This window comes from Plutella xylostella, chromosome 9 (assembly GCF_932276165.1).
Source record: "Plutella xylostella chromosome 9, ilPluXylo3.1, whole genome shotgun sequence".
Classification (NCBI taxonomy): domain Eukaryota; kingdom Metazoa; phylum Arthropoda; class Insecta; order Lepidoptera; family Plutellidae; genus Plutella; species Plutella xylostella.
This window is the reverse complement of record NC_063989.1, coordinates 7,347,370-7,374,181: the sequence shown is the minus strand read 5'-3', so window position 1 is coordinate 7,374,181 and position 26,812 is coordinate 7,347,370. Positions and strand designations below refer to the sequence as shown.

The 26,812-nt window shown below is 37.4% G+C and overlaps 5 protein-coding genes across 6 annotated transcripts; 3 read left to right on the top strand and 2 right to left on the bottom strand.

Annotated features, from left to right (window-relative positions):
• Positions 1–169: 169 nt before the first annotated feature.
• LOC105392580 (putative methyltransferase C9orf114) lies at positions 170–1,746 on the top strand. The gene is made up of 3 exons (XM_011564231.3): positions 170–876; positions 962–1,234; positions 1,334–1,746. Exons 1-3 carry the CDS (start codon positions 323–325, stop codon positions 1,722–1,724), a joined length of 1,218 nt encoding a protein of 405 aa, XP_011562533.3. The 5' UTR covers positions 170–322; the 3' UTR covers positions 1,725–1,746.
• Positions 1,737–3,217, bottom strand: LOC105392579 (ribulose-phosphate 3-epimerase). The gene is made up of 4 exons (XM_038122214.2): positions 2,777–3,217; positions 2,538–2,645; positions 2,097–2,318; positions 1,737–1,980 (listed from the first exon to the last, which is right to left on the bottom strand). Exons 1-4 carry the CDS (start codon positions 3,011–3,013, stop codon positions 1,876–1,878), a joined length of 672 nt encoding a protein of 223 aa, XP_037978142.2. The 5' UTR covers positions 3,014–3,217; the 3' UTR covers positions 1,737–1,875.
• On the top strand, positions 3,211–15,282 carry LOC105392586. Of its 2 annotated transcripts, none has more exons than XM_048623039.1 (9): positions 3,211–3,965; positions 4,423–4,575; positions 5,553–5,643; positions 9,248–9,380; positions 10,273–10,363; positions 11,436–11,598; positions 11,872–12,354; positions 14,396–14,866; positions 14,958–15,282. In XM_048623039.1, the coding sequence occupies exons 2-9, from the start codon at positions 4,564–4,566 to the stop codon at positions 15,254–15,256; spliced, it is 1,743 nt and encodes a 580-aa protein (XP_048478996.1). In that variant the 5' UTR covers positions 3,211–3,965; positions 4,423–4,563; the 3' UTR covers positions 15,257–15,282. The 2 variants fall into 2 exon arrangements, with proteins under 2 accessions (XP_048478996.1, XP_037964532.2); XM_038108604.2 differs by having other exon boundaries at positions 3,211–3,976.
• LOC105384789 lies at positions 15,271–22,140 on the bottom strand. The gene is made up of 8 exons (XM_048623038.1): positions 21,749–22,140; positions 20,918–21,076; positions 20,320–20,416; positions 19,823–19,952; positions 18,693–18,777; positions 18,140–18,350; positions 17,268–17,453; positions 15,271–17,116 (listed from the first exon to the last, which is right to left on the bottom strand). The coding sequence occupies exons 1-8, from the start codon at positions 21,851–21,853 to the stop codon at positions 15,285–15,287; spliced, it is 2,805 nt and encodes a 934-aa protein (XP_048478995.1). The 5' UTR covers positions 21,854–22,140; the 3' UTR covers positions 15,271–15,284.
• Positions 21,989–23,575, top strand: LOC105392581. The gene is made up of 4 exons (XM_048623097.1): positions 21,989–22,123; positions 22,205–22,461; positions 22,721–23,207; positions 23,544–23,575. Exons 1-4 carry the CDS (start codon positions 22,009–22,011, stop codon positions 23,573–23,575), a joined length of 891 nt encoding a protein of 296 aa, XP_048479054.1. The 5' UTR covers positions 21,989–22,008.
• Positions 23,576–26,812: the final 3,237 nt, after the last annotated feature.

Genomic DNA, 26,812 nt, shown 5'->3' with positions numbered 1-26,812 from the left:
CAGTGTCAAAAAAAATGTTATGATTTCCTAAAATTATATCCTGTGTATACTTGACTATTCACTTAACTATTGTAAGTAGGGTCAGACTAACCCACAGAGCATTTAATACATTTTGACAGAATACTTTCCGAGTTTTCCGACGTCTGTCACTTCCTCATGTCTAATATTGTTGTAGTTTGTTGTACTATTATTTTGAGGTTATAAAGTAACCTGTAGTAAATAAAATTGAAATTATTAATATTACTGTCGACTTAATTGTTGTATTATAACGTTATTAATTTGATCCGTGTATAACATTTCCATAGAAGTAATCAAAACTGCAATGTCCCAACCGGCGATACCCGTAAAGCCAGCTGGTAAAACTTGGCGAGATATAAATCAAGAACGAAAAGCTTTGAAACGAAAAAGAAATGAAGAAAAGATTATCAAACGCGTTAAAAGAGAAGCTCAAGAAAAGGAACTGGAGGAGAAAGTGAAAGAGGAAGTCAATAGAGAGAAGAAGTATTCTGAAATATCAACAGTTAGTATAGCAGTGCCTGGTTCTATACTCGAGAATGCACAGTCAGCTGAGCTCAGAACCTACCTGGCAGGTCAGATAGCTCGGGCGGCTTGCGTCTTCTGTGTGGATGAGGTTATTGTTTACGATGATATCGGAGATAAGATAGACACAAAGAAGTCAAAATTAGATGATGCTGATGGTGTCAAAGTAGCTCGAAAATCTTGTGTGCAGCTGGCCAGAATTCTGCAATATCTGGAGTGCCCTCAATATTTGAGAAAACATTTTTTCCCGTTGCACAAAGACTTAGAATTTGCTGGTTTATTGAACCCTTTGGATGCTCCTCATCATTTGAGAACTTCAAATGATTTCAGATTCAGGTATGACAATTACATATTATTTTAAGATTAAGTACATTGTTGTTTTCCAATGGTTAGTAATAACAAAAAACTGTTATAATTTCAGAGAAGGAATTACAATGAACAAGAAAGTGAAACCAGGCAGAGGGTCCCAGGTGAATGTGGGTCTACTGCAAGATGTGTCGACTGATAAACTACTCAACCCCGGCATTCGAGTAACCGTCAAACTGTTCCCAGTTGCTGAGGGCAGTAAGAAGTTAAAGGGGAAAATAGTCAGTCTGGCCACACCCAGGGCTGAGACTGGGGTGTACTGGGGCTATACTGTAAGAATAGCTAACAGTCTTGGCCAGATCTTCTCCCAATGCCCATACAAAAATGGGTAAGCAACATATTGAATGAATAATTTAATGTTTGCTATCACTCTCATATCCTTTAACTAAATATCTCTACTATTTTGTCATTTTCTGTTTCTTTTCAGATATGATTTGACTATTGGGACATCAGACAGAGGAAAATCCATTGATGAATTACCTAACCAAGGCTTGAAATACAACCATACCCTCATAGTGTTTGGAGGGCTGCATGGTATAGAGACAGCCCTGGAGTGTGATGAGCAATTGAAAGTGGATGAGGCAAGTTTACTCTTTGACCAGTATGTGAACGTCCTGCCCAATCAAGGATCCAGAACAATCCGGACTGAGGAAGCTATTCTTGTAGCTTTGTCTGGTCTTAGACCTAAGCTAAAAGCCAACAATGAACCCATGGTGTTCCAGGAAAGTGCTTCTCTGCCGAGCAGCTCAATATTCAAAGCAAAAGCTGAAAGTCAAAAAGTGACAAGTGATGGAGTAGATTTAAGCAGATTTGATTAAAATATACATTAGTTTAAGAATAGATTGTCTTATTTTATTTGTAAACCCCATATAAAAAAATAGCCCTTTGATTCTCTTACTAACTACATAACAATGTTGTGCTTAGGAATGTACTTATGAATGTAACTTAGATCCAGAAATAAGATGTTGATCACTGGATAGATTTTTGTACTGTATCCCTTAGAAGTTTAATTGTGGCAGCCTGATCTTGGGCACCAATGACTGCAGTGCCCGATACAATCATGTTAGCTCCAGCCTGAAAATACAATAAAATTATGAAACCATATACATAATTAAACATTGATTAATTCTATGTGAAGAAGTTTCACTATAACAAAATAGTGTCTATATCTAAATGTGCGAAAATCTTACTTTGGCACAGCATTCAATAGTAGAGGGTCCTACTCCACCATCCACCTCAATGTTCAGCAAGGGATAATGTTCTCTAAGCCACTGTACTTTAGGCATCTGATTTTCCATAAACTTCTGCCCTCCAAACCCTGGCTCCACTGTCATAATAAGAACCATGTCTGCTATTGATATGTACTTTTCTACATCAGATAATGGTGTCCCAGGTTTTAGAGCTAATCCCACCTGAAAATAATAATGAAGTGGTTAGTAAATTGTGAAAATAGACATAAAATAAAGTAAATCTTTATTCATAGTAAATCTTTATTCATAGTAAAAAACAAATCAACGTAACATAATAGTTTTGACGACTACTATCATAACTAGGCTCACATGTAGCCTGTATTTATGATAGGCCCGCACCTCTTATGAGGAAACAAAACATTGTTACAGTACAGTACAAACCTTCATGCCACTTTCTTTGATTTTTCTGCAGACCTTCTCAATGTCTGGCACCGGCTCAATGTGGAATGTGTACTGATCTACACCTGCATCTGCCATCGGAGCTATCCACTGTAACAAGATAAGTAAATGAAACTATAAGTTACCAGTGTGTATCCCTACTATATATAGGTAAACAACAAAATTATGTGAAAGGATAATAAATATGCAGTTATTAGGCAAACAGTAGTGCCTTCATTTACCTGTTCAGGGTTAGAAACCATCATGTGAGTTTCAAAAAAGGCTTCCTTGATTTTGGAACGCAGGCACTTGACCACTGGATGACCGAAAGTGAGGTTAGGCACAAAGTGACCGTCCATCACGTCCAGATGCAAGTAGTCCGCGCCGTTGTCCAGCAGTTTCTGAGATTCTTCGTAAAGCTTCGAGAGGTCAGAGTTCAGGATTGACGGTCCAATGAGGGCTCGTAAAGGGCGGCTCATTTTTTATGTTTGAGGTTAATTTGTTTTTAATTAAGTAGGTATGCTTAATCAGGATAAATCCGATAGTAACTGTTTACACAAAATCTAACTTAATTATAGTTTAGAATGAGGGATAAATGGACAAAACACAAAACAAATCAAAAGTTGTATTAACTTTAAAAACACTTGAAAAAAGTTGTTTTGGTTTGACGTCTGTCACTTTCATCTGACATTGAAACAATGACGAACATTGAAATGAAGATGAGTCCTTTTTCTGAGAATTAATGGAATAAAACAGGTTGGTTAAAACACTTTGCGGAACTCGGCATCGGCATCGTCTACAAAAATATCTTAATCTTGGGGAAATGATTGAATCCTTACTGCTGAGGATGTGCTGAGGGTGCGCTGGTTGTATGTATGTTAATAACCTTGGTGACTCGAAGAGGCTCCTTAAATTTCGTGCACTCCAGTGTGAAACTACCTACTTAGATGCGTGAACTCACAACCGCGCAGTGGACAAGTGGCAGCCGCGGCCGGCGGCAGGAAATGATCCAAGCTCAGTAAGTTAGGAAGGGAGTTTATAAGTATCCATAATGCAGGAGTTAGTCAGCTGCAAGCAGAGGGTAGATTAACTCTCCACTCCACTACTTACCACACAACAGGTATATACATTACACAAGGTCAATAACAAGTACCTATTTTAGTACCAACAGCTACTAGCAACCTATATTTCAACCAACTAGATTTTTAAAGTTAGGTAGGTACTTAGGTATATATTAACCCTTATAAACATTGCAGTAACTAGGTAGGATACCAAATCAGAAGTACCAAATATATTTTAAAGTTATCGTATTATGTGCCTATCTTGTGATGTGGTACCGTATTATTGTTTTTATTTCAGTGTTATCGGTTCAAGGAGCGATCAATTACTGTGGCAAAGATATTTGTAACAATAGCAAACAACATACTTTATGTAAATATCAGGTACCTACTTAAACTATGTAATGATCTTTAAAACATTTCTGTAAGGTACTGAAGTCGGACCTAACAGAAACAGTAAGAGGGCGAAAATGGCCGACTGCTTCGGGAATTATGGTACAGATTTGCCGCAGTTTTGCTGTGCCGTGCATAAGAAAATGAATTACGTTGCCACCTCAAAATTTCAGGAACTCCTGGTTTTTTGTTTACATCTATTCCGTCGCGTTATTGAACATGTATTCTATTGAAATTGAAATATGTTGTTTCACAATGCTTTGTGCCTAGGTACCTGCTTAATACAGAAGTGTAGTGCCGTAGTGCCCCATACGGGCCATGCATATGATAGCATCAGTGCAACAAAGTGTTTAAACAACATTTGTTCTATTGCATGGCGTATCGAATCGGTATCGTTAAAACATAAGCGAGGCAACAATAATTCATTTGTGTTTCAGTCGGAGCACCCAGCAGCAAATTGTATAAATTACAAGAGATTAATTAACAAGAATGATAAAGTTGCAGTATTGCACAAAATAAATGCTCGAAGGAATAAAATAGCTGCTGGAGAAATACGCTCGCTGCCGTCAGCTGCTAATATGATGAAACTGGTGATTAGCCTTTATTTTTTTACTCCCTACCTACCGAAAAAGGAAAGGTAAGGTAAGGAAATAAGTTTGACACGAGTTTGTAGGTATGTTGTACATATCCACACCCAGAGGCACTGGCTCTAGGGTAGTTTTATTTTTTCAAAATTGGGTCTAAATTTAACACTCGTAAGTAAGGGTCTCTTCCTCCACCCATCGTAGCTATCTCCATACAAAAATGTGTATCGATATGGTATCGATGCATTTAAAGTAGCTATGAATACTAACAAGTCTGATAAATATGAAACTTTATGGATTTCTCTCAATGATAGTAGGGTGTCCCAACACAAATCCCATCTTATGTTTTAGTACCCACCATGATAGAGGTATAACGGGTATAACGTAGTTATGACACATCTATGGTTTAACCAAATTATACTAAATTAGATTTAGTAGTTAACTATAATATTATGCATCGATCGATTGACTTCAAGGCGAGTTAATTATATCCTCCGTCTCTGTCGTAATTAAATCTAGACGGAGCTAGACCTACCTAGCGACTGAACCTCATACATAGGGGCTCAGATTAGTTAATTAAGTTATTTATAGAGTGGGGTTCATAATATACACCGTGGGCTGTTTAAGCCCGACCGATTTAAACTGTTATCCATAGCTTCCTAATTCCTATGCTTAAATGGTGTAAGAAATTGGTACAACATGTAATATCTTAACCGTTATTATTAACTATAAAGTTATTTTGTGATTTCACAGGCTTTAACATTGTAGAGGTAGGTCTTATCAAAGAGGTAAAACTAGTACACAACGACCGCTATTGATGGATGTTACGGCTAGTGTTAGGTGTGTAGATTTTTAATTGAATTTTTCATGGCTCGCGTCGCGAGTGTAGTTAAGATTAGCCACCGTCCACCGTCTTCAAGAGAAACGGTTCTTCTTTAGTGCGTCAGAAAAGTGTGTTTCACCATACATCTCTGCGTTTGCAGGTGTGGAGCGAGGAGCTGGCGGTGGCGGCGCAGCGATGGGCCGACCAGTGCACGGGGGCCCCGGGTGGCACCGACATGTGTCGCGATCTGGGTATGAGTAGCTGTTTAGGGCATTTTTCTTTGTACTTATACCCTGGTCTATATAGGACGATATAGTCAAGTCCGCGGGGATACACTGGATGCGGGCCGCCTCCGATCGGACAAGGTGGAAATCATTGGGGGAGGCCCATGTTCAGCAGTGGACGTCCTATGGCTGAGATGATAATACCCTGGTTACTTCTACCCAGTAGAGTGGCAAGACAGTATATTGGCCTAGATACCATCTCGACACTAAACGGTAGGTGTAATCAACGTATAAGCTGGAGCAAAGGGTTCATTTGATTGTAAGGAAGCCGGTACAACAAATACTTAATTATACCTATCACGAAATATCATGAGATGTACCTATATAAAGCAAGGATATTTTGTTAATTTCCTTCTTTACCACTTTGCATATGTCATACTTACACATAAAGTTTATTATTTAGTGGGTAGATATGTAGATATAAACTTAAATAAATGGCGTATGTCATGCAATGGCATCTCTAAATTGCTTTTGATAACATCAGTCGTTTTGTCGTACGAGTCCGAGATTAGTCCTTTATGTCAGCTCTCCAACGGGGTTAAAGGTCTACCCTACTCGCAGAAGACATTTTTGTTTTTATTAGCCACTATAATTTGACACACATCCTTGAAAGGAATGTTACATCTTATAAGCGAAGGCTGTGATACTTTTACCTATATCTAGGCGCCAATCTGACACATATGTATAATAAAAAAGTAAAGTAATATTCGTAGAGTAAAGCATATATTTACATACCCTTGATCCGCGTAGTGCAATTCAAAACAAATCAGACCTCAGTAAGTACTTAGTCTTTGCAATGATTTTCTTACCTTATAAAGTTTATCACGGAAGGCTTTGCGCAGCAATGGGACACAGTCTACATAAAAAATAAAAACTCAGCATATTATTAAAATTTTCGCATAACTCTTCGACATTTACGTTTCCCAGTAAGTACTTTATGAAAAAGCAAGATAATACGTGAATGTGAAAACCTACGAGTCGTGCGACGGTTCCGCGTAGTCCAATCGGTCGTACTGCCTACTATACACGGAAACTCATTCATGTCCAAAATAAAAAGAAATTCCTCGTTACGTATAGAACAAAGGCAGTCAGAACAGCGTGGCCACAGGGCAGAATACTCTATTCTATTCTGTGTGGGGACCGGGGTGCAAGTACCTGACTGAATGAATGGATGTTTTGTACATACTCCCAATCTAAGTTTGGACCAAGCGATGGGGCGTTAGTACCTAGTAGTAGAGGTTTAAGTGTAGTTAAAAGTTCAGCTCTGCAGTGTATTGTGCGCAATACTTCAACAAGGTCACAAGTGAAAGATCTGACCAGATTATGATCAAACTTATGTAGTTATTAAAGTTACAAAGTTGTAACCTAATTTTCCATATTACTTTAAAACATTAGAGGAACTTTATTGTATCTACTTAATACAACTGGGTTATTTTATTCATATTGGTTACAAGTAAGAATAGGTACAAATTTTGTTGTACGAGTTTCTTCAGAACCCCTTTAGTAAGTATACCTTTTTGCCACCCCCTGTATAAGTAAAAACGGGAAGGACACTTGTTTTAAAGCAACTTATCCTAACATATTTTCACAAAGCAGTCATCGTGGAATCTAAAACTGAAAAAGACAACAATATCGATTATTGTATAGTAAAAAAATCTTGGAAATGGGTTTAGTCGGCCCTAATGATTGTAAAATTTCTACAAAATTTAATTCAATAGGGCCTTATTTTTTTAATATTGTATTAGTACCTACCCAGTTGAGAAGAAATTTATTAAATAAAACAGAATAAAATGTGATCTACGACTAAACCTTAACTAAAATAGTACCTATAAATATTAAAATACCTACCCAGTTATAAAAAAATCGCTTCAGTTATATTTAAACAAGTACCATTTTCCACTGTAAAAAAATTAACAATCCAGAAAATGGTAAAATACTGAACAAATTGTATAGCCTGCCTGCGATACACAATCTTCCCGTGAAAACCATTCCGCATCCTGAACACCAAACACGGATAACGAGATTCGTCCGAAATTCCATTTCACATTTATTATGAAAAGTGTTAAGTTGTAAAGAAAAATACGATCCACATACTTTACGTCTCACAAATAATTTAATGAGACAAATAACAAGGACCGTTTCATTACTTTAATTAGGTAATTAAACTTTAGGCATATCTCGGTATCTACTTAAATTTTGCTTTTGTTTTGGATCCGTAATGTAATGTGATCATCCCTGAAGCCTTCAGGTATCGCACTGATAATAATAATAACGTAGGTAAATGGTACATACGTGCGAACTGTGATACGCGAATCATACGAAGAAGCACGTACGTACGTGATCAAAGTATCATGTATATTATTGACTTAACGAATCATATATCTAATTCTATAAATACCTATAAAAGGAGAAACTGACTGACTGACATATCAACGCACAGCCATAAACGGCTAAACGTAGGCACTTGAAATTTGGAAGGGACGTAGATAGCTTATGTACCTAGGTACCGTAGAGGTGTCAACGCGAACATAAAGTAAACATAAAGCTTAGTTACAACCGGATATTAAAAAGATCCCACGGGAACGGGAGTTAGCGGGAAAAATACATTTGTATAGGAAAACATTCTTAGGCGAAGCGAAGCTTGTGGCGGGTCAGCTAGTATTCTATAAAAGAGTAGAAAACTGTTTCGTATCGCTCAATTACGCCTCGCGCAGACCAAATTTACCAATTCTTGGAATTGGAATCCAATTTTTAATCTTTGTTGAAGTCCAAGGATAGTTTTTAAAAAGTTATAATTTCCAGGCAACACTTTTACAAACGTATTCTATGAAACATGTATAGTCAATTGTAAGTTTATTGCTCATCAATATGGAGGAAAAAAAACCTTTATGCTTAGCACCGTAAACTTCCTTCACGGGAAAATAGTTTTAAGAAAAGCGTAGCTCGCGGAGGCAGCTAGTTATAATGATATTAGGTACCTATATCGTCTTTTTCTTAGGTTCAATCCATTTTCGGGAAGTTAATATTTCATTTCCGATTATGCACACTACTCTACGTCACTAATATCACTTGAAAACTAAAAAGCGTTAAAACTTCACAAACATGTGTTTCGCGCGAACTAAACTTGTGCAATCGACAGAGTCCGAAGTGGAGAAAGTTTGAATTGGATTTTCGTGCACATTTTTGTACATGTAGAGGTTGATTTAGGCAATAAAGCTTTCTTCTTGTACTAAATTCCTTAAATTTGTTTATTAAGTTCGTGATTTATCTCTATAATTTTGCACGGTTAGTATTGAACATTGCAACAACTGCGACGTGGTTTTGCTTTTTTTCACCGCCATCCTACTAATATTAAGTAGATATCGCTATTATAAATATAGATAAACACGACGTTTATTTGTATGTTTGTGTTTCTTACTTTTGTACGATAAAACGTCTGGAGCCATTACACACTGGATACTTACATACTTTTATCTCACTATTCCCACGAAAAAACTTCAGGCGAAGCGGAACTCGAAGGCGACCGCTACTCTTAGATGAGTTTGTATGTATGTGTATGTTTTTTTTTCAGCAACATCCCCGGTGGGTCAAAGCGTGGCGACGATATTCGGGGACGCCCCCGGACTCACCGGCGTGGCGCTGGTCGACGTGTGGTTCACGCAACTACTCAACGTCAACGCGACCATTATAGATAAATATCTACCGTACGTATATACAAAATGTTGCAAAAATTGTATACTAAGCCGAAAAGGGATGTCTCAGGACTCAAGAGGTCATTCTGAACAACTTTTGTTTTACACGTTCAGCTTAGTATACTTATTTTGCAACACCCTGTATATTATTATGTTTATAGTTCCAGTCTTCTAGTTAGCGAATTGTGTTATAGAATTGAGATATATCTGGGAAAATGTTGTAAGTCTTTGCGTCGACATGGCATCCGCCATTATATGAGTTTTTGAAGTAACCTATGTAAGTATTATTTCTGCTACAGACAGTGAGTTTGAAAATGATTTTGAGGTAGTTTTGGTGCAATCATATACATTTTATTTATAATACTACTAAATATTACATAGCTTAGGTAATTTAAACAAACACAAAGTTATCGGGCAATAGGCAATTAGTATAAAAGGGAACCTAATACTAATTTCCTGTTGCAAATTCATTAACCTTAATTTGTGTACCTGTTCATAGCTAGGGGGTTCAATTAACGCATAGTACACGTTATTATTTTCAATTTACCGTAATATAATTATTTCTTCCGTTAAGACGGTTGCCCGTATAATATTGCTACGTTTATTTCGTAGCAGCTACGAACTGCTACGACGGAGTTCGTAGCAAAATATTTGTGGCTACGAACTGCTACGGAAATACCTACGACGTGAATGAGATAATAATGTTTTATCTGTATCTCTATGTTCTGTCTGTCTGTATCTATTTGAGAACAAGCCCTTAAACATTCTGGCCTCGGCTTTCCTCATCTAACCACGCTTACCAATGGCTTTTGCTATACGTTATACGGTGGTGTTTTTAGAGACAGTTCAGGGAAGCCACTAAGACAGTTCAAGTTTCTCTGAATGAACCTATACTTGTTGACAGGTCTCCAGAACTGAGCTCGCCGTACGATGACTTCACGCAGCTGGCGTGGGGTGCCTCGCGCGAGGTGGGCTGCGGCGCCGTGCGGTTCACGGTCAGTTGGGTATTTAACACTACTACAGAGTCATTCCTTGATGGATGTCCCTACCGACACCCATTCCTTCGAACATCATTCGAACGATGAGCAGTTGGATGCAGTTTAATATTTTTTTATTGGAAACTAGTTGGTTCAATAATTAATTGCATTCGATCGGGAAATCCGTCTATCAATTTACCGTTGACTCTTGTGAATATCAGTGCCAAAATACACTCGCAAGCAATGAAAAAGTTCCAGTGACTTATGGAACGGCAATGGCAGCTGCAATTTTTTCGTTGCTCGTGAGGGAATTTAGTGGATATCAAATAACATAAAGGGTTTCAAACGAGAGATTAAAACCCCATATATCGCTCTCAAACTGTCGTAAGAAAAGTTTTAAAGTAGTTTGGAAGCTTGCTGACAACAGCGATAATTTATTCAAGCTCCCTAAAACTTACTTTGTCTTTGGGGACGCACTCAGCTGCATAAGTATATAACTACTCAGAAGATGAAACATTTTCATTGCAGTCTAGGCGAATTAAAATACATATACTCGGTCATTGACTCTACCCTCTTTTTTTCAGCATAAGTATTTAGTTAGGTAGATATTGAGAACTTAGCTCAGGTAGATATAAATATACGTATCAAAGCTTACCACAAAAAGTAGAGTGATATTAAACTTGCTGTAAAATACTTTTATCTGTCAATTAGGTACCTACCTACTTATTTTCGTGATCATTTCAGTTTTCAGTTATCTTATTTAAAGTCGAAAATTCAGGTAATCATTTTGTTCGTGTACCAATACACGGTACCAATACACATACAACCTTTATTAATTAGCTAAGAACGCACAATATTTAAATGTAGGTAATAATACGTGCTAACTGCCGATGATTTCTGATGAACTTCGCTTCATCAGAAAAGCTTTTACCGTGGGAAATGCGTGATAAAAATAATCATGTGCACTCGAGTCTTCCAACTCATACTAAACGGTCACCGTGCCACGTTTGTCGTCATACCGTTTACATTTCCTTAGACTTGGTCTTATAATCACCAACGTATACAGCTAATTTTATTCATCTAATTTCAGCAAGTTTCTGGCGGCCTGAAGAACGTGACAGTTCACAGATTAGTGTGCAACTTCGCCCCGGCCGGGAACCACCGCGGGGATTCTGTGTACAAAGATGGCGACCCGTGCACACAGTGTCCCGGGGGCAGCCAGTGTGATGACGAATATTTAGCTCTGTGTCCAAGCAAGTATTTCTGAAGTAGCTATAGTATTATTTATACATTCTTCTGTTTGCGCGTCCTTAAATGTACTTAAGACCAATATTTTGTTAGGTTTAGAATCTTTACCTACATATTTTTTTGTCATACCGGGAGTAAAGACATAACTGGCAAACATTGAGTATAAACACTCGAGTCCACGTTGTTCTATGCAGGCAAACTAACTTCGGTTCGATTGCCATTTTTTTACACAGATTAAGTAGTTATATAACTTTAACAATTTATTAATTTTTTTACAGATCTAAAGACGACAGTGCCAGTAAACGAAACAATTGATGAAGAAATAATTAGCAAAAAAGATTTGATGAATGAAAATACGACCGAACTCGCAACACATACAGTAAATTATACTGCTGCGCCAGATAATGATGATGTGCTTCCCATATTCAATTACTTTGCTCATACTAACACATTTTCGAGACAACCAGTTACAATACGAACGACTGCTAAAGAAAATTCTTGTAAAGAGGCCGCAGTAGACGAGTTGCTAGAAATTTTGAAGAAAAAACTTACTACAGATCCAATGTTTAAAGATATATTTTCTCTTATAAAGAGTTTGGAAGTAGCTGAATCTAATTTTAGTGATGAAGGAGTAGTAGCATTTGTTAATCGTTTGTACAGAAAAAATAACACACCGACCGTAACTGCAAAACGCGAAGACAACTCTATCAATTCCACATTACTAACAGAATTAGTTGAAGCTGTTATATTTAGAAATGCAGGTGTGTTTAATATTTTATTATTTATCGCTCTATGTTAATATACCTATATGTGTAGGTATACCATTCCTAAAAGAGGATGGGCAAAAATATATGGGAGCTGGGACCACCCTCCAATAGCAATAAGACTAACATCGTTGGATAGGTCTTGTCAATAGGAATAACTTTTGCTTTGACAGCTTTGTTGTCACAGTTGTCCGTTCAGAGATATTTGACTTATAAGTTCCGATACTCGTCAGTTCATCTTACTGCTATTGGTGGATGGACCACCCTCCAATAGCAGTAAGACTAACGTCGTTGGATAGGTCTTGTCAATAGGAATAACTTTTGCTTGAACAGCTTTGTTGTCACAGTTGTCCGTTCAGAGATATTTGACTTATAAGTTCCGATACTCGTCAGTTCATCTTACTGCTATTGGAGGATGGACCACCCTCCAATAGCAGTAAGACTAATGTCGTTGGATAGGTCTTGTCCATAGGAATAACTTTTGCTTTATTAGCTTTGTTGTCACAAGTGTCCGTTCAGAGATATTTGACTTATAAGTTCCGATACTCGTCAGTTCATCTTACTGCTATTGGAGGCTGGACCACCCTCCAATAGCAGTAAAACTAATGTCGTTGGATAGGTCTTGTCCATAGGAATAACTTTTGCTTTGACAGCTTTGTTGTCACAGTTGTCCGTTCAGAGATATATGACTTACAAGTTCCGATACTCGTCAGTTCATCTTACTGCTATTGGAGGATGGACCACCCTCCAATGGCAGTTAGACTAACGTCGTTGGATAGGTCTTATCAATAGGAATAACTTTTGCTTTGACAGCTTTGTTGTCACAGTTGTCCGTTCAGAGATTTATGCCATGCAAATATAAAAATTCGCATGTTCACAGCAGTAAGATGAACTGACGAGTATCGGAACTTATAAGTCAAATATCTCTGAACAGACAACTGTAACAACAAAGCTGTCAAAGCAAAAGTTATTCCTATTGACAAGACCTATCCAACGACATTAGTCTTACTGCTATTGGAGGGTGGTCCAGCCTCCAATAGCAGTAAGATGAACTGACGAGTATCGGAACTTATAAGTCAAATATCTCTGAACGGACAACTGTGACAACAAAGCTGTCAAGGCAAAAGTTATTTCTATTGACAAGACCTATCCAACGATGTTAGTCTTATTGCTATTGGAGGGTGGTCCATCCTCCAATAGCAGTAAGATGAACTGACGAGTATCGGAACTTATAAGTCATATATCTCTGAACGGACAACTGTGACAACAACGCTGTCAAAGCAAAAGTTATTCCTATTGACAAGACCTATCTAACGACATTAGTCTTACTGCTATTGGAGTGTGGTCCAGCCTCCAATAGCAGTAAGATGAACTGACGAGTATCCGAACTTATAAGTCAAATATCTCTGAACGGACCACTGTGACAACAAAGCTGTCCTAGCAAAAGTTATTCCTAAAGACAAGACTTATCCAACGATGTTAGTCTTTATGCTATTGGAAGGTGGTCCAGCCTCCAATAGCAGTAAGATGAACTGACGAGTATCGGAACTTATAAGTCAAATATCTCTGAACGGACAACTGTGACAACAAAGCTGTCATATCAAAAGTTATTCCTATTGACAAGATCTATCCAACGATGTTAGTCTTAATGCTATTGGTGGATGGACCACCCTCCAATAGCAGTAAGATGAACTTACGAGTATCGGAACTTATAAGTCAAATATCTCTGAACGGACAACTGTGACAACAAAGCTGTCATAGCAAAAGTTATTCCTATTGTCAAGACCTATCCAACGATGTTAGTCTTAATGCTATTGGAGGGTGGTCCCAATCTGCCCATTGTCATTTAACCACGATACACGTATGTCGTCGTATGTATTTGCTTATGACATACCTACCTACATAATTATTGCCACAAAAATACAAGAAAAATGCTTCTGTTCTTACAGAATTGGATACTTAATAATCTTAAATATGTACAGACTTTTTCCTATTTTTCAAATTCTTCAACATAATTTAATAACTTTTTTAATTTTAGACAAGCATAATAATGAGTATGCCTCAACAACATCTATAACAGCAGATTTACTTCCCATAAGTCCAATAAGAATTCAGGCTGAAGTTGCCCCAGTGAAGACAAATGAAGGCTTTACAGGTCATTACTTCTTCCCTGAAGACATAACTGAGCATGGAACTGATGAAACAAGTGAATACTATAATGAAAATACAGAGCCACCCGTAACAGACGTAATCCTGGAAATAGAAAACTTTAAGAAGCAATCTGCAACGAGAGATTTTGTTGATGAAATACTTGACCTAGAAACCGCTAGCGATAGTCCTATATCGACTAAGCACCAATTTATTCTATCAGATATAAGATCAAATAAAGGTACTACATTCAAGTCTGGTCAGCATAATATAAGGAAATTTTTAGAAGATATCAATGAAAAATCGGATAAAATTGAACCTTACAAATATGACAACATTCATATTCTTGATGAGAATAAAGGTAAAAATATGGGTAAATACTTACTGGGCAGTACTTTTAGCGACTAGCGGTAGTACTTTATGACAAGATTTAACTATTTATACTTTTTCAGGCTTGCGGTTACAAGATAATGTAGCACAAAGGAGAAGAAGAGAACATGCTCGACCATTTATTATAGGATCAACTCACGAAAGATTAAAATTTGAACATACACGCCAATATCCAAAGCGACGAATGTCGAGCGCAGTTCCATCTTATGTAATACAATATAAGGAATTATTAAAACAACTAGCTGCAGATATAAAAACATTTCACTTTAAAGAAAAAAAACACTGTTCATCAAGAGCTTGCGCTGGGAATAATATAGATACTACTTTTTTGATAATTGTTATTAGTTTTCTATTTATTTAAATTATTAAAACAACTTTGATTTGAAATATTATATTATTATTGTACAAATAAAATTCATGACAACAACGAAAAATAAATAAGTTATTTTAAAACTACTATTAACGGAGTTGTGACACCAACAGTTCTTGTTAAATTTTTCCTTTGTTTTATACATGTTCAAGATTTTTTCCAGAACGGAGTAATACATATTTTCATATGTCAAATATGTATTTATTTTCTGGGCAGTGGTACGCTCATGCCTCTGATACATCGCATTCCTTTTAGATTTTTTATTATATGCGTCACATAAGCAGTCACCATCATTTGCACTTGTACTCGTAGTTTCTGTAGATAAGGCTGTATAATCTGGTTCAATTAAATTAGTAGAGTGGAATGACGTCGATTCAACTTCATCATCATTTTGGACTTGTGAATAAACACTTTTCTTTTTGACTGACTCCCGTCTTCGAACGTCAAGTGATCTTCGTTCACAATATTCTTCATCACCAGATCCTTCCTCTTCATCGTCATTAGGTACATCGTAATCTTTACCGAATCCAATGTTTTTGTCCATGAACTCTCGGGTGCATGTTGATGTCCGACTGCATCCTTCTACGAAACCAGGAACAGTGTGTCGTGGCTTCCCCGCGCCCCCGCCCGCGCCCCCGCCCGGCTTGGCCCCTCCTCCTATGTCCTTGGTATTCACTGTCCAGGTACAGGTTAATTTTCGAGTGCAGTACTTTATTCGAGGGAAGGTCGGTTTACTTATAGTTGTTGTTGGTGTCGTAGTAGTAGCAGTGGTAGGCGTAGTATCTTCACCTTTCCGTCGAGCAAAGAAGTGTAATTTAGGGCTAGTATTCTTTCTTAAGTTTATCAATTCGTCAAATGATAACAATTTTTCTCTGGCCGGGTGCTTTTGACTATCTTCAGACAAGTTCGTGCGGACAATGGTTATTGGTTCTGTTGCTCGGATCATTTGTGTGTTTTTAGCATATCTGTTCCTTGGATCTCTAAGTGTAGTGTACCTCAAAGCTTTAAGCTGAACTGGTTTTGTATTATCATAATTATCATATTCAGCCATCTGCCAAAATGGTTTACTTGTTGTTACCTCATCTACAATTTCTCTATTATTTCGGTGATTTAAATATAACATATCGTAGGGGTATTCTCGGTCAGGTTCTGTTCGATCATTGTTATGCAATTTGATCTTGAGTGGATTAATATTCTTGATAGTATGCTGGCTATTTTCCGTACTTTGATAATTTGGATTTGTAGTCAGAAAATAATCATCCGTATATTTGAAATCTTTTTCTAACGACTCATCTCCGTTTCGTAAATGTGATATTTTTGGGATAAGATCAATGTAATGCAAATCTGGAGGCATTTTATTTGGTTTCGTTTCATAACTTTTGTCTCTACAATTTTTACATTGTATGCTAGTACTGCATTGATGTTGCACGACGCACGGGCAATTATTACAGTTTGGTGGTGCCGGCGGAGGACACAAAGGGGGTGCGAGGGGTACCGCGAAACACGAACACTGGTCCTGCTGGTTGGCGTACTGAGGCTTGTTAGCTGCAAGTCGATCAAACAATGGTGATGACCCACTAGTCTCACTACAGCAGTAAATTTTTTCATCAGTTCTCGTACATCTGTTAGTTTCACATTCTGCATTTGCACCACCAGCTGGCCTCCGAGAGCATTTTTCTCTCTCTCTCTGAAATCCTTTGAAGTTGTCTGATGACGTGGACGGCTCCTCCAGGACATGCCCGGGGTCGTGGTGCACGTGAGAGTGACCTCTCATATCTTCGTGGTCGCGGTACATTTGTCTGCGAGATAAGTTTTTTACATTATCGGAATGGAGGAGGAATTTGTTCCCAACTGAAACAATGGAAAGGTTATACTTGCAAAAAATCAAAATAATTACATTGTGACACATAGGTTATAGACAGACAGGCATTAAAATTAATTTACTTTAAAGTTGTTTTATATATTCAATTTTCCACTTAAGTAACAAAAATTTAATACTTACTCCTGGTTTTGTTCAACATATTTTGCAGTTTATCGATGCCTTTCTGGTTATTCGGATAAAATTTCGATGTCTGCAATTTTATATTGGACGTAGAAGAGTCCATTTCTGCCAAATCCGATTTGTTGTATAAGTTCAAAATTCTCAGAAGACTGCTAACTGTCGTTGACTTTGTTTTAATGGGTACAACTGAAAAAAAGAAATATCAAATAACAATAATGACTGGAGATTCCTGAAAAAAGGTTATGAACATCGCGAAAGAAAATTTAATTGAAAGGTAAAATGATCTCTACAGTAATGGAAAGGTTATTCAAAGTTAGTCATCAATCAATAATCTAATTAATATAAGTTGTCAAGTTAATGGTTCAGCCATAAAATATAAACAACAGGATGTCGCAGTGGTTATAAAATATAGAAGTTCTATTATCAGTGGAAGCATCATTTATATTTGCCATAACATACTACATATTATTATGCTCAGTATGTTCACGCCTGTCTCCTAGAGTGGTAGGCAGGGACTATGGACTTCCACGTGCCACAAACCTGATATAGGTACTTCTTTCGCTTCCTCTACATTTATATTTGTCAAAAGGCACATATTTGATTTTGGACACTTCATGGGTCACGGATGGGTCCAAAAGTTGGGAGTATAGATTAACATAATACCGGAAAAACTATGAACTTTGAATAATTTCTCGGAAACGGCTCATAACTCCAACCCTTTTCAATATCACTTTTCCAACGGCTTAAAGCTAACTTTGGTGCGCCTTTTTGTAACATACACGAGCAGTTTTACCCGCCAATTTTATCTATCGGGCAGATCTGTGTACGCGTGTATGGCTATTTATTAAGACAAGGTAGCCAAAGCTACTCACACATTGGCAGCGTACTCTTTGGAGCTCCATACGGTTTCCGTTCCGGTGCCGCGGGCCGGGAGCACAGGCCTTGGTGCCGGGCGTCCGGCGAGCTGCCCTCAGCACATTGCGTGGCCGGGAAGCCGATCAGGTAAACCGGCTTGCCGTGAGCGTTCCCGGACGGCGCAAAGTTGCACACTAATCTTGTTATAACGCTTTTCCCGTTTGAGCTCTGCAAGGTCAGGTAAAACATAAAATTACTCGTAGATCTAGTTGGTATTACGCTTGCTTTTAGCATCATCTTAAAAGTGTTTTCTGTGAAAATATCACAGCGATGAAATCACAAAGTATTGATTGACTGTTGCGTAAATAGAGGCAGTACGTTTAATTATTTTTTGAATGAGTTCCGAGCGACTAACTAGAACTGCGTTAGATTGATTGACGTGTAGGACGCACTTTAGTGTGATTGAACAGATAACGAACATCAAAGTTAAATCGATTTAGGTCTGTACATTAAATAAACTTTAGAAAATAAACCACTACCGGGGATAAGATAGATGTGAAACATACTAACGTGAAACTTGACTTTGCCGCAGCCAACTGCATATGTGTCTGCCCAAATAAGTTGAGTAAAATATTCCGTATGACGATCCTGGAAACTAAAATATTCATCTTTTTTATTTTATTATAATTAATTTGCTTATGAAGAAAGTTTCTATTTGGTTAGGCTTTTGCTTTCATAGCAAACATGAAATTACACAAAATAAATCAAAATTATCCGAGCTCGCTCAAAAGTGTAAGTACTTTGCTACAAGGACAATTTACCACAAAAAAGTCTTCAGAGATTTTGTCCAAAAAATAAGAAAGTTTAAGCTTTTCCAAAATGAAAACATTTACCGCTGAATTAAAATAACTTAAACTCTTATCTCCTTTTTAGTTTTTAATAAATTTCTAAGTTTTAACTACAATATTAAGTGGTTAAATTATTAATTGTGGTCTAGCACTTATAAACTTATGATTGTGAAGGAAGGAACTTACGATTAAGTATTACAACCTCTGTCTAGAAAGTTATGTTTGTGATGTTTGAATGTTTTATGACTTCGGGTACATTGTCTTTCTACAGGGTGCCATAACAAATTAATAAGGTATTGTTCTTATTCCAAAACGGAGTAACACAGCTCATTCTTATGTTAATATAATATTTTAGCGCTCCTTTCAATGTTTATTCGTCACATTTTCGGGAGATAAGTATACCTATCTATTATTGTTTCGTGGAATGAATTGTTCCGAATGATGTGCTAAAACGCCAGAAGCCGGAATAGTTTTTTCACACACGCTAGTGAATAAAGCCCGATTGTGTAATTATCAATATCGAAAGCTTTATAAAATGGAGCATTGTATATTTTTTTGAATTGCAAACATCAAATTTATAGGTATCTAACGCTTAGTTTTATTGAAACGTATTTATTAAAACTTCAAAAACCTCTCGCCTTTTTGTGGTATAAATTAAAAACGACTGTTTGGCACTATGCATTGAATGTCTTTTAAAGGACTAGAAATCCCTAAATTAAGTACAAACAAGGCTGGTGATGAGGATCAACATGATAAAGACTAGACATTTTGTACATTTATGTGTTAGTATGTAAGTTATGTAAGTTTTTTCCATGTGTGTATTCTATGTATGTGTTATTACGGTCGGTTTACCTGTCATAGTAGGAGACACTTCCAGAGTATTCCAGCGCCTGCGTGAACCAGGTGTCGACGAGGGCTCCCACCCGCAGCCCCGCGGAGGCGCCGGCTACGGACGCCACGCTCTGACCGACCTTCAGCCCCGCTGCGGAAGTAATGAGAAATGAGGAATGAAAAGCTGTAAAGCTAAAGGCCTAGTACGGGGCGCAAGACGTGACATATTTTCTGTAGCCGTCTTTGCTCTCCAAGCCGCGCGTTGTAACCGTATGCTAGGCCTTCTGAGAATGAAAACAATATAGGCTTGTAACTAGTCATCGTCGTCATTCTGCCGTTATCATCCACTGCTAGACAGATTATGCCTCTACAATTTTAACTACGGAAAGCAGACAAAAATGAATAAGTCATTGTGAAGTGGCTTTACTTACAAAGTTGTTTTTTTATATGTGACATAGTTTCCCGAATAAAACACAAAAACAGTATTTTAGTCGTAAGATAGATAAAGTCAATCTTACGTAGATCTCGGCAGTCGTCGGTGCGGTCCGGGCGAGTGTGCGGGTCGCACTGGTCCGCCCAACGTTGGGCCAAAACCGCCAACTCTTTGGACCAACTCTGTAGACCACAATATGAATGAATGAATGAATGAATGAATAAATATATTTATTTCACAAATAAGCTTAACCTAATACATCCCACAAAACCAAGTACATATTGGTTTGTCTGTGGGGAGGGTCATTGTCAATATTATCATTGTCAATATTATATTTAGAAATGGTTTTGTCGTGAAAGCTACTGAAAAGCACATCCTACTTACTTATATTATAAAGGGAAAGTTTGAGAGAACGTTTGTTACTCTTTCAAGTAAAACCGCTAAACGGATTCATGAAAGTTATGAAGGAAGCTGACAAGCTTTTTATCCTTTTTTGTTCAAGAAAGCTACCCGTGTTCTACCACCGCATATTTTTTGTGCATACAAATAAAAACATACAAATCATTACAGATAGGTACAGATCATTACAGTTTACAGTATATGTACACAAAGGCGGACTTATCGCCTCAACGCGATTTCTTCCAGTCAACATTTATGGCGAGTACAATATATCAACAACTCACGACAGTATTCATATTAGCAGCAGTGGGCAGTCCCGGAGCCCCGCCCCGCGCCACCTGCCCGCGCCGCCGGTTGACCCGCTCCAGCACCGCGCGGACCTCGGCTCGCGTCAGCAGCGCGCCCCCGTCGTACCCGCGGCAGGACGGGCCTGGACCTGAGGACTGGGGTGAAGGAGGGTTAGTGTTGCAGAGGTGACTGGACAGCTGCTGTCATCTTGGTGTAGTATAATTATAGCGTCGCCGCTGTAGTGCTCTGAAACTTAGACTTTCGTAGCCTAGACCTTGCAGAAACAGATTATTATAATGTATTATTCCTACTCAACGAAAAGTTAGGGGTTGGAGTGAACGGAAGAAGTCTCCCTGAGTGACGTTGGCATTAACTGCATCCTACGTCCCGACAGCGTCCGACGCACTCTGGACAGTAGCGATTGACAACTAACATTTTAATAATAAGCTATAGTATTTGTCACCGAGACGCCTTGAAGAAGAAGCGAGGAGGTAACCTCGGTTAAACTGAATATACCCCACTGATCGAGGTAGCCCCTATCAGTGCCGTAGCGTAATCTAATAAGCCTTTAATCTCGGAGGGTAGTTGCCAATCGAGTTATCTACATTTCGCTGAACATTTTGTTCCCTTCGAAGTAATATTATGGCCAGATGATTATTAACTGTTCATTCTAGAGATGCAAAATGAAATTTACAATTTTTAGCATTGAATGACTTCGTAATTCTCAAGGGGCGCCGTCTTAGGCTAAATGTGGCTATACTTATAAGTATCTAAGTAGTTATAATAATAAATTTTAACCAAGACATTGAAATATTTTGAACACTTACATTATATTTACAAAGGACATGTTTCGGACACACATCACAATAATTTGAATGGAAACATAAAATACCAGGTAAAAACATAAATAAAACATGAAATTTTGCAAACATAATAATGCGTACTAAATTGACAATAACTGGTATAATAAAAAAACGAATATTGTGAAATATGTACGAGTACTTACCCAATGCACGGCACTCTAGATGAATGTAGAGTACATTTATGGGTGACTATTATAAAATGGCCCCTTTTGCCAATAGCTGTTATGTTTATAATTTTAATTATTGGAATTTTTTACTGTCCAGGTCCAAACTTTATATTGCAGACTGTAACAAGCACTCCTCTTAGTTCAGAATTACCCTCGCTAGGATCATCGCAAGGTACATTATTTCCCTTTTATAAAGTTTAATTTGTCATGTGGATAATAATGTAATTATTAATTTAATTTAATCGTGTTTCAGATGTTACAGGAAAAGATACTACCGTACGAATTGAAAATCCCTACTTGGATATTTTGCAGAACCCCAATAGAACAAAGCCTCACAAAAACTTAAAACAAAATATTTTCGACCGAATGCTGTTTGAAGAAATGTTGTCAATTACTCGTAAAGAACTTTCTAACCGAAAAAACACTACCAACTTATTAATGCCAACTGTTTCCAACAAAATTTTCAACACTTCTACTTTAGAAATTAAAAAGAAGTGGCCAGCCGGGATGGTACCTAACATTTAATATACATTAATAACTTAAGTAGAGTATCCTCAAATACCTACAATAGACTAAACCGTTGGGGTGAAGGGATTAAATGATTTACTTTACCCGAATCTCAAAATTTCAGCCTTACCATGGGCTGCCAGGTTAATCTACTCTGCTCATTAATCTTACATTGTGAGATGAGTGGTCGCGTTAGCTGGATGGTAAAATTTTGTATTACATATATCTACACACATAATAAACCTCATCTATCTATTTTCAGAATAAGAAAGGCCAAGTAATCGTCAATGTAAGAAAGTTGAACACGGAACCAAGCATTAAGATGCTGGATCAGCGCAGCGTGAGTCCGAAGCGCTGTAGCTGCATGAAGACTCCCTCCACGCCCCCCAGCCACCAGTGCACGAGCCACGACCACCAGGAGTGTTCCAGAGGACCTCTCACTTCATCTACACCTCCCATCACTCCACTCCTCGCGAGTCCAGACCAGCCGCTCCAGTCAAACCCCTCACTCGACTCTCCCAAGTTCATTTACCCGGCCAATGGCATGTACTCCTACTATCCCTATAATGTCTACGGACAGTATAACACGCCTTATCCCATGAATTATGTACCTGTTACTTACCACATGTTCACCATGACACCACCGCCGTCATATAGTTCAGTTACTGAGAAAAAGAAGAAGCATAAGAGGCCGTCTGAAGTCTTTTATGAGGATGATTACGATGATGACAAAGAAAACGATTATCCTCGTTATGTTTATAAGGACACTAACAGCTATGAGGATTCAACAATAGGAAAAGATGATGATGATGATGATGATAATGTAGGAAATAAATTTAACATAAAAAAGGACACTGTATTCGCTGTCAATAATAAAAACCGTTTGTTGGACGCGTTGGGAAAAGATTTGAAGAAATATTTCCGCAAGTCAGTATTGCACGAGTGTTTTTGTTCAGCATTGTCAAATACAGTTAGTAGAAATGAAACGAATATTGCATTGGTCATAATTTTATGTTTATGCTATAATTTATTTTATAAACTGTTGTGTTAATAAACCGTATGTTAAATAGTCTTATTTTGTTCAGATCCGGATAGTGACGATCAATGCGTTTACTAAAATGCCACAATACCTAACAAGTTTTTAATGGAGACCAAAATATTTATCTGCTAACTTTTCCAATATTTGAGAAAAAAAACTGAATTGATTCTTGCATTCTTCCTTTGGATTTTTATAAACCCTAACTACACCATGACTATCTCGTGATAGTTTACTCATAGCACTTATATTGAGCTATGTTTGTAAATGGATCGACTTTTTAGCTTAAAATTTGTCAGTGTTATTTTATGTTATCAGATAGGTACAGATAGGTATAATTCATACTTACCCCTTGCCGGACTATCACTCTTTTTCTAAGATTTCGTTCAAAAATATAGGAAACTTGAAATTTCATATTTTATTACTAAAGCGTGGGGTGGCGTTGCCGTTGACGGCACACGACGACGGTAATTAAAATCTCGTTCCCTCTATTCACCACCCTGTATAACCGTAGTAACTTGCACAATGATACATTCATTTCGATTTCGACCTAAGTTAATAGATTTCTATATTTCATGAATTTCTCCTTTTTTATTAAAGTAAACCTGTATCGGTACATCGGTAGGTACGTACAATATCTAGGTAGCTACATAGATCTACATATTTTTGCTGAAGTATACATATTTATTTATTTATTTAAACACTTTATTGTATGTATACACAAATTACACAGTTTAAAGAAGAAGTTACAAGAAAAAACAATACAAGTATATAATTATATACAAAGGCGGACTTATCGCCTCAACCATATTTTCTACTTATACATACCTATTTACTTTTATTTACCAATAGTTATTCTAGTTTGGCAAAAAAACGAACGAGAGGTGTCATACAATCGGTACGTTTAATACAATGATATTGAGATGCGCGTAGTTTTTCATAAGCTAGAGTGATCCCGCGAAGCCTGAACCGTACTTTTTCAGCAGGTACTTATATACAATAGTAGTGGTTACTGCGGTGAACGCGGTTTGAGCTCACTGCTCCTGAAAGGCGGCAGAGGGGGAATTATACAGCAGGCAATTATTTAATAAGTAAATTTATAATACGTATATTTAAAACAAATATAGTTCCTCTGCACCACTTTGGTTTATCTTTCAGCAAAAACTATGTGTAGACTTATTTTTTTATATTACTAATAAGTAAGTAGTTAAGTATACTTTAGTAAATAATTTTATTTATGTGAGTATTACGTGCTGGACTGACGACCTTAGGCGGGTGGCGGGTAGTGGTTGGATGAGGAAAGCCGAGGACCGAGTGTTGTGGCGCTCCTTGGGAGAGGCCTATGTCCAGCAGTGGATGATTATTGGCTGATTATGATGATGATGATGAGTATTACGTGCAGGTACCTACTACAAATACTCAGGATGCATATATAGAAGTGAAATACTGAATGACAGGGATACCTGATTTATGCTGCTGTGTTGACTGTATTCTGCGTATTCCACGATATCGGCAAGCTTACAGGCACAGTGCGCGTACAGTGCGGGACACCTAAGCCTAACGCTAAACACTTACCCCCTTATTCATAGAGAAGTTACAAAACGTTTTAACTAATACACTGTTTTGTCCCTCTCTGTCAAAGAACAAATTGCTCTTTGTTGGAGAGGGACAAAACAGTTTATTAGTTAAAACGTTTTGTAACTTCTCTATGAATAAGGGGGTTTATCTTTATGTCATAAGAGTTAAATTTCAACTGCAGGTGTTGGAGTCTGGTGGTCATCTGTATACTATACACATTTGATTGTCCTATAGAATCCAGTATACGGAAGTTTCGGTTATCGCCATTCTGCTGATATTTCTACTTATTCTTGATCTGACTTGATCCCACATATCCAGTCCAGTCTGCTGTAAATTTTGCCCTTAGGTTAAACACAATATAGGAATCCTAACTAATATTATAAATGCGAAAGTAACTGTGTCTGTCTGTTACTCTTTCACGCCAAAACTACTATGAAATTTGGTATACATATGTATACCAAATTTCATTTATATCTGTTCTAGACCCTGAGAAAGAACATAGGCTATTTTTTATCCCGTAATTCCCACGGCAAAACTTTTTAAGGTGAAGTGAAGCTCGCGGAAACAGCTATGTTCCTGTAAATGTACGATATTGAAAGCCATAATGGCTTGTCACATGGTTTATGTTAAACACTGAAACGTGTATAAAGTACCTACAGCTAAAGCTGAAAACTTAATTGAACTTTTATCTCATAATGTAACATCGCGCTGAACTAAATGAGCTGAGATTGACGGGACAGGTTTAATTATTTATAAATAAGTAAGTATTTATTTTATAAGTAAACATGAAAGTCTACCAGATATTTATATTAAATATCGTATTTGAGATAAAGTAGACAGATTATTATTTATAATTAGAAAACTAGAAAGTAATACCTAATAGAATGTTGATCGAAAAAATATTAGATTTCGTATACAACATCATCACTCATCATCATCAGTCATCAACCATCGAAACCTGGGAGTATCATAGTGTATGACTACCTATTAATAACACTACCCGATCTCATGAAATATGAATAATTAACTAATTATCAATGTATGTGCGTCAGAAATACTCATTGCATCTATTCATAGGGTATGCGAGTAGTGTCTACAGCTGGAATCAGTGCAATGAGTACCTAAGTAATACTATGTCATTTTCGATTATGTTATTCATATGTACATAAATGTGTCGTTTGATAGGCCAAGAACAGCAGATTTACCCAAAAAAAATAATAGACGGAAAGCCTTGTAACATTTTTTTTACTTCGTTACTTTGTTTGAACTAGCTAGTGAATTTTAATAAGTCGGAGGGTAAATTTATATATGTTAATTACGTGTAGTAGGCATTTGTAGCTTGGCCTACTTCCGGCTTAATAATACTCACCCTTTTGAACTTAACATGCGACATTCGGTAATAGCTGTGAAAGAGAGAGATTTACTACAAAGATTAGAGAGCTTTTGTATATAGGTACCATAGAGTTAAACCCACTTATAACTCAGTTCGTATCGTCAGTATAGAGTAACCCTCCAGTGACGTCGATTGGACTGTCGCGCCGGGTCGGTTGAAAATCAAGTATGTACCCGATATTGGATGCGTCATGTCTGTATTTACACAGGGATTTCAGCACAATGAAGCCTCCACGAAACTCCAGCCCACTGCACGAGACTGTAACCCAATACGACGCTGCCAGTACTTATGCCAGTGTTTGAGATGAATGATAGAAGCTTTTTCGGATGTACAACCATTTGGGATTA

Coding starts and splice junctions, on each gene's coding strand:
- LOC105392579 (XM_038122214.2), bottom strand. CDS start 3,013: ATGAGCCGCCCTTTACGAGCCCTCATTGGACCGTCAATCCTGAACTCT. Junction 2,319..2,537: donor TCAAAGAAAGTGGCATGAAG/GTTTGTACTGTA, acceptor TATTATTTTCAG/GTGGGATTAGCTCTAAAACC. Junction 1,981..2,096: donor CTATTGAATGCTGTGCCAAA/GTAAGATTTTCG, acceptor TTGTATTTTCAG/GCTGGAGCTAACATGATTGT.
- LOC105392580 (XM_011564231.3), top strand. CDS start 323: ATGTCCCAACCGGCGATACCCGTAAAGCCAGCTGGTAAAACTTGGCGA. Junction 877..961: donor TCAAATGATTTCAGATTCAG/GTATGACAATTA, acceptor TTATAATTTCAG/AGAAGGAATTACAATGAACA. Junction 1,235..1,333: donor CAATGCCCATACAAAAATGG/GTAAGCAACATA, acceptor GTTTCTTTTCAG/ATATGATTTGACTATTGGGA.
- LOC105392586 (XM_038108604.2), top strand. CDS start 3,863: ATGTGGTACCGTATTATTGTTTTTATTTCAGTGTTATCGGTTCAAGGA. Junction 3,977..4,422: donor ATACTTTATGTAAATATCAG/GTACCTACTTAA, acceptor TTTGTGTTTCAG/TCGGAGCACCCAGCAGCAAA. Junction 14,867..14,957: donor TATTCTTGATGAGAATAAAG/GTAAAAATATGG, acceptor ATACTTTTTCAG/GCTTGCGGTTACAAGATAAT.
- LOC105392581 (XM_048623097.1), top strand. CDS start 22,009: ATGTTTATAATTTTAATTATTGGAATTTTTTACTGTCCAGGTCCAAAC. Junction 22,462..22,720: donor AGAAGTGGCCAGCCGGGATG/GTACCTAACATT, acceptor ATCTATTTTCAG/AATAAGAAAGGCCAAGTAAT. Junction 23,208..23,543: donor CAAAGAAAACGATTATCCTC/GTTATGTTTATA, acceptor TATTTTGTTCAG/ATCCGGATAGTGACGATCAA.
- LOC105384789 (XM_048623038.1), bottom strand. CDS start 21,853: ATGTTTGCAAAATTTCATGTTTTATTTATGTTTTTACCTGGTATTTTA. Junction 19,953..20,319: donor CGACGACTGCCGAGATCTAC/GTAAGATTGACT, acceptor TTACTTCCGCAG/CGGGGCTGAAGGTCGGTCAG. Junction 18,778..19,822: donor AGTGTCTCCTACTATGACAG/GTAAACCGACCG, acceptor TGAATATTTTAG/TTTCCAGGATCGTCATACGG.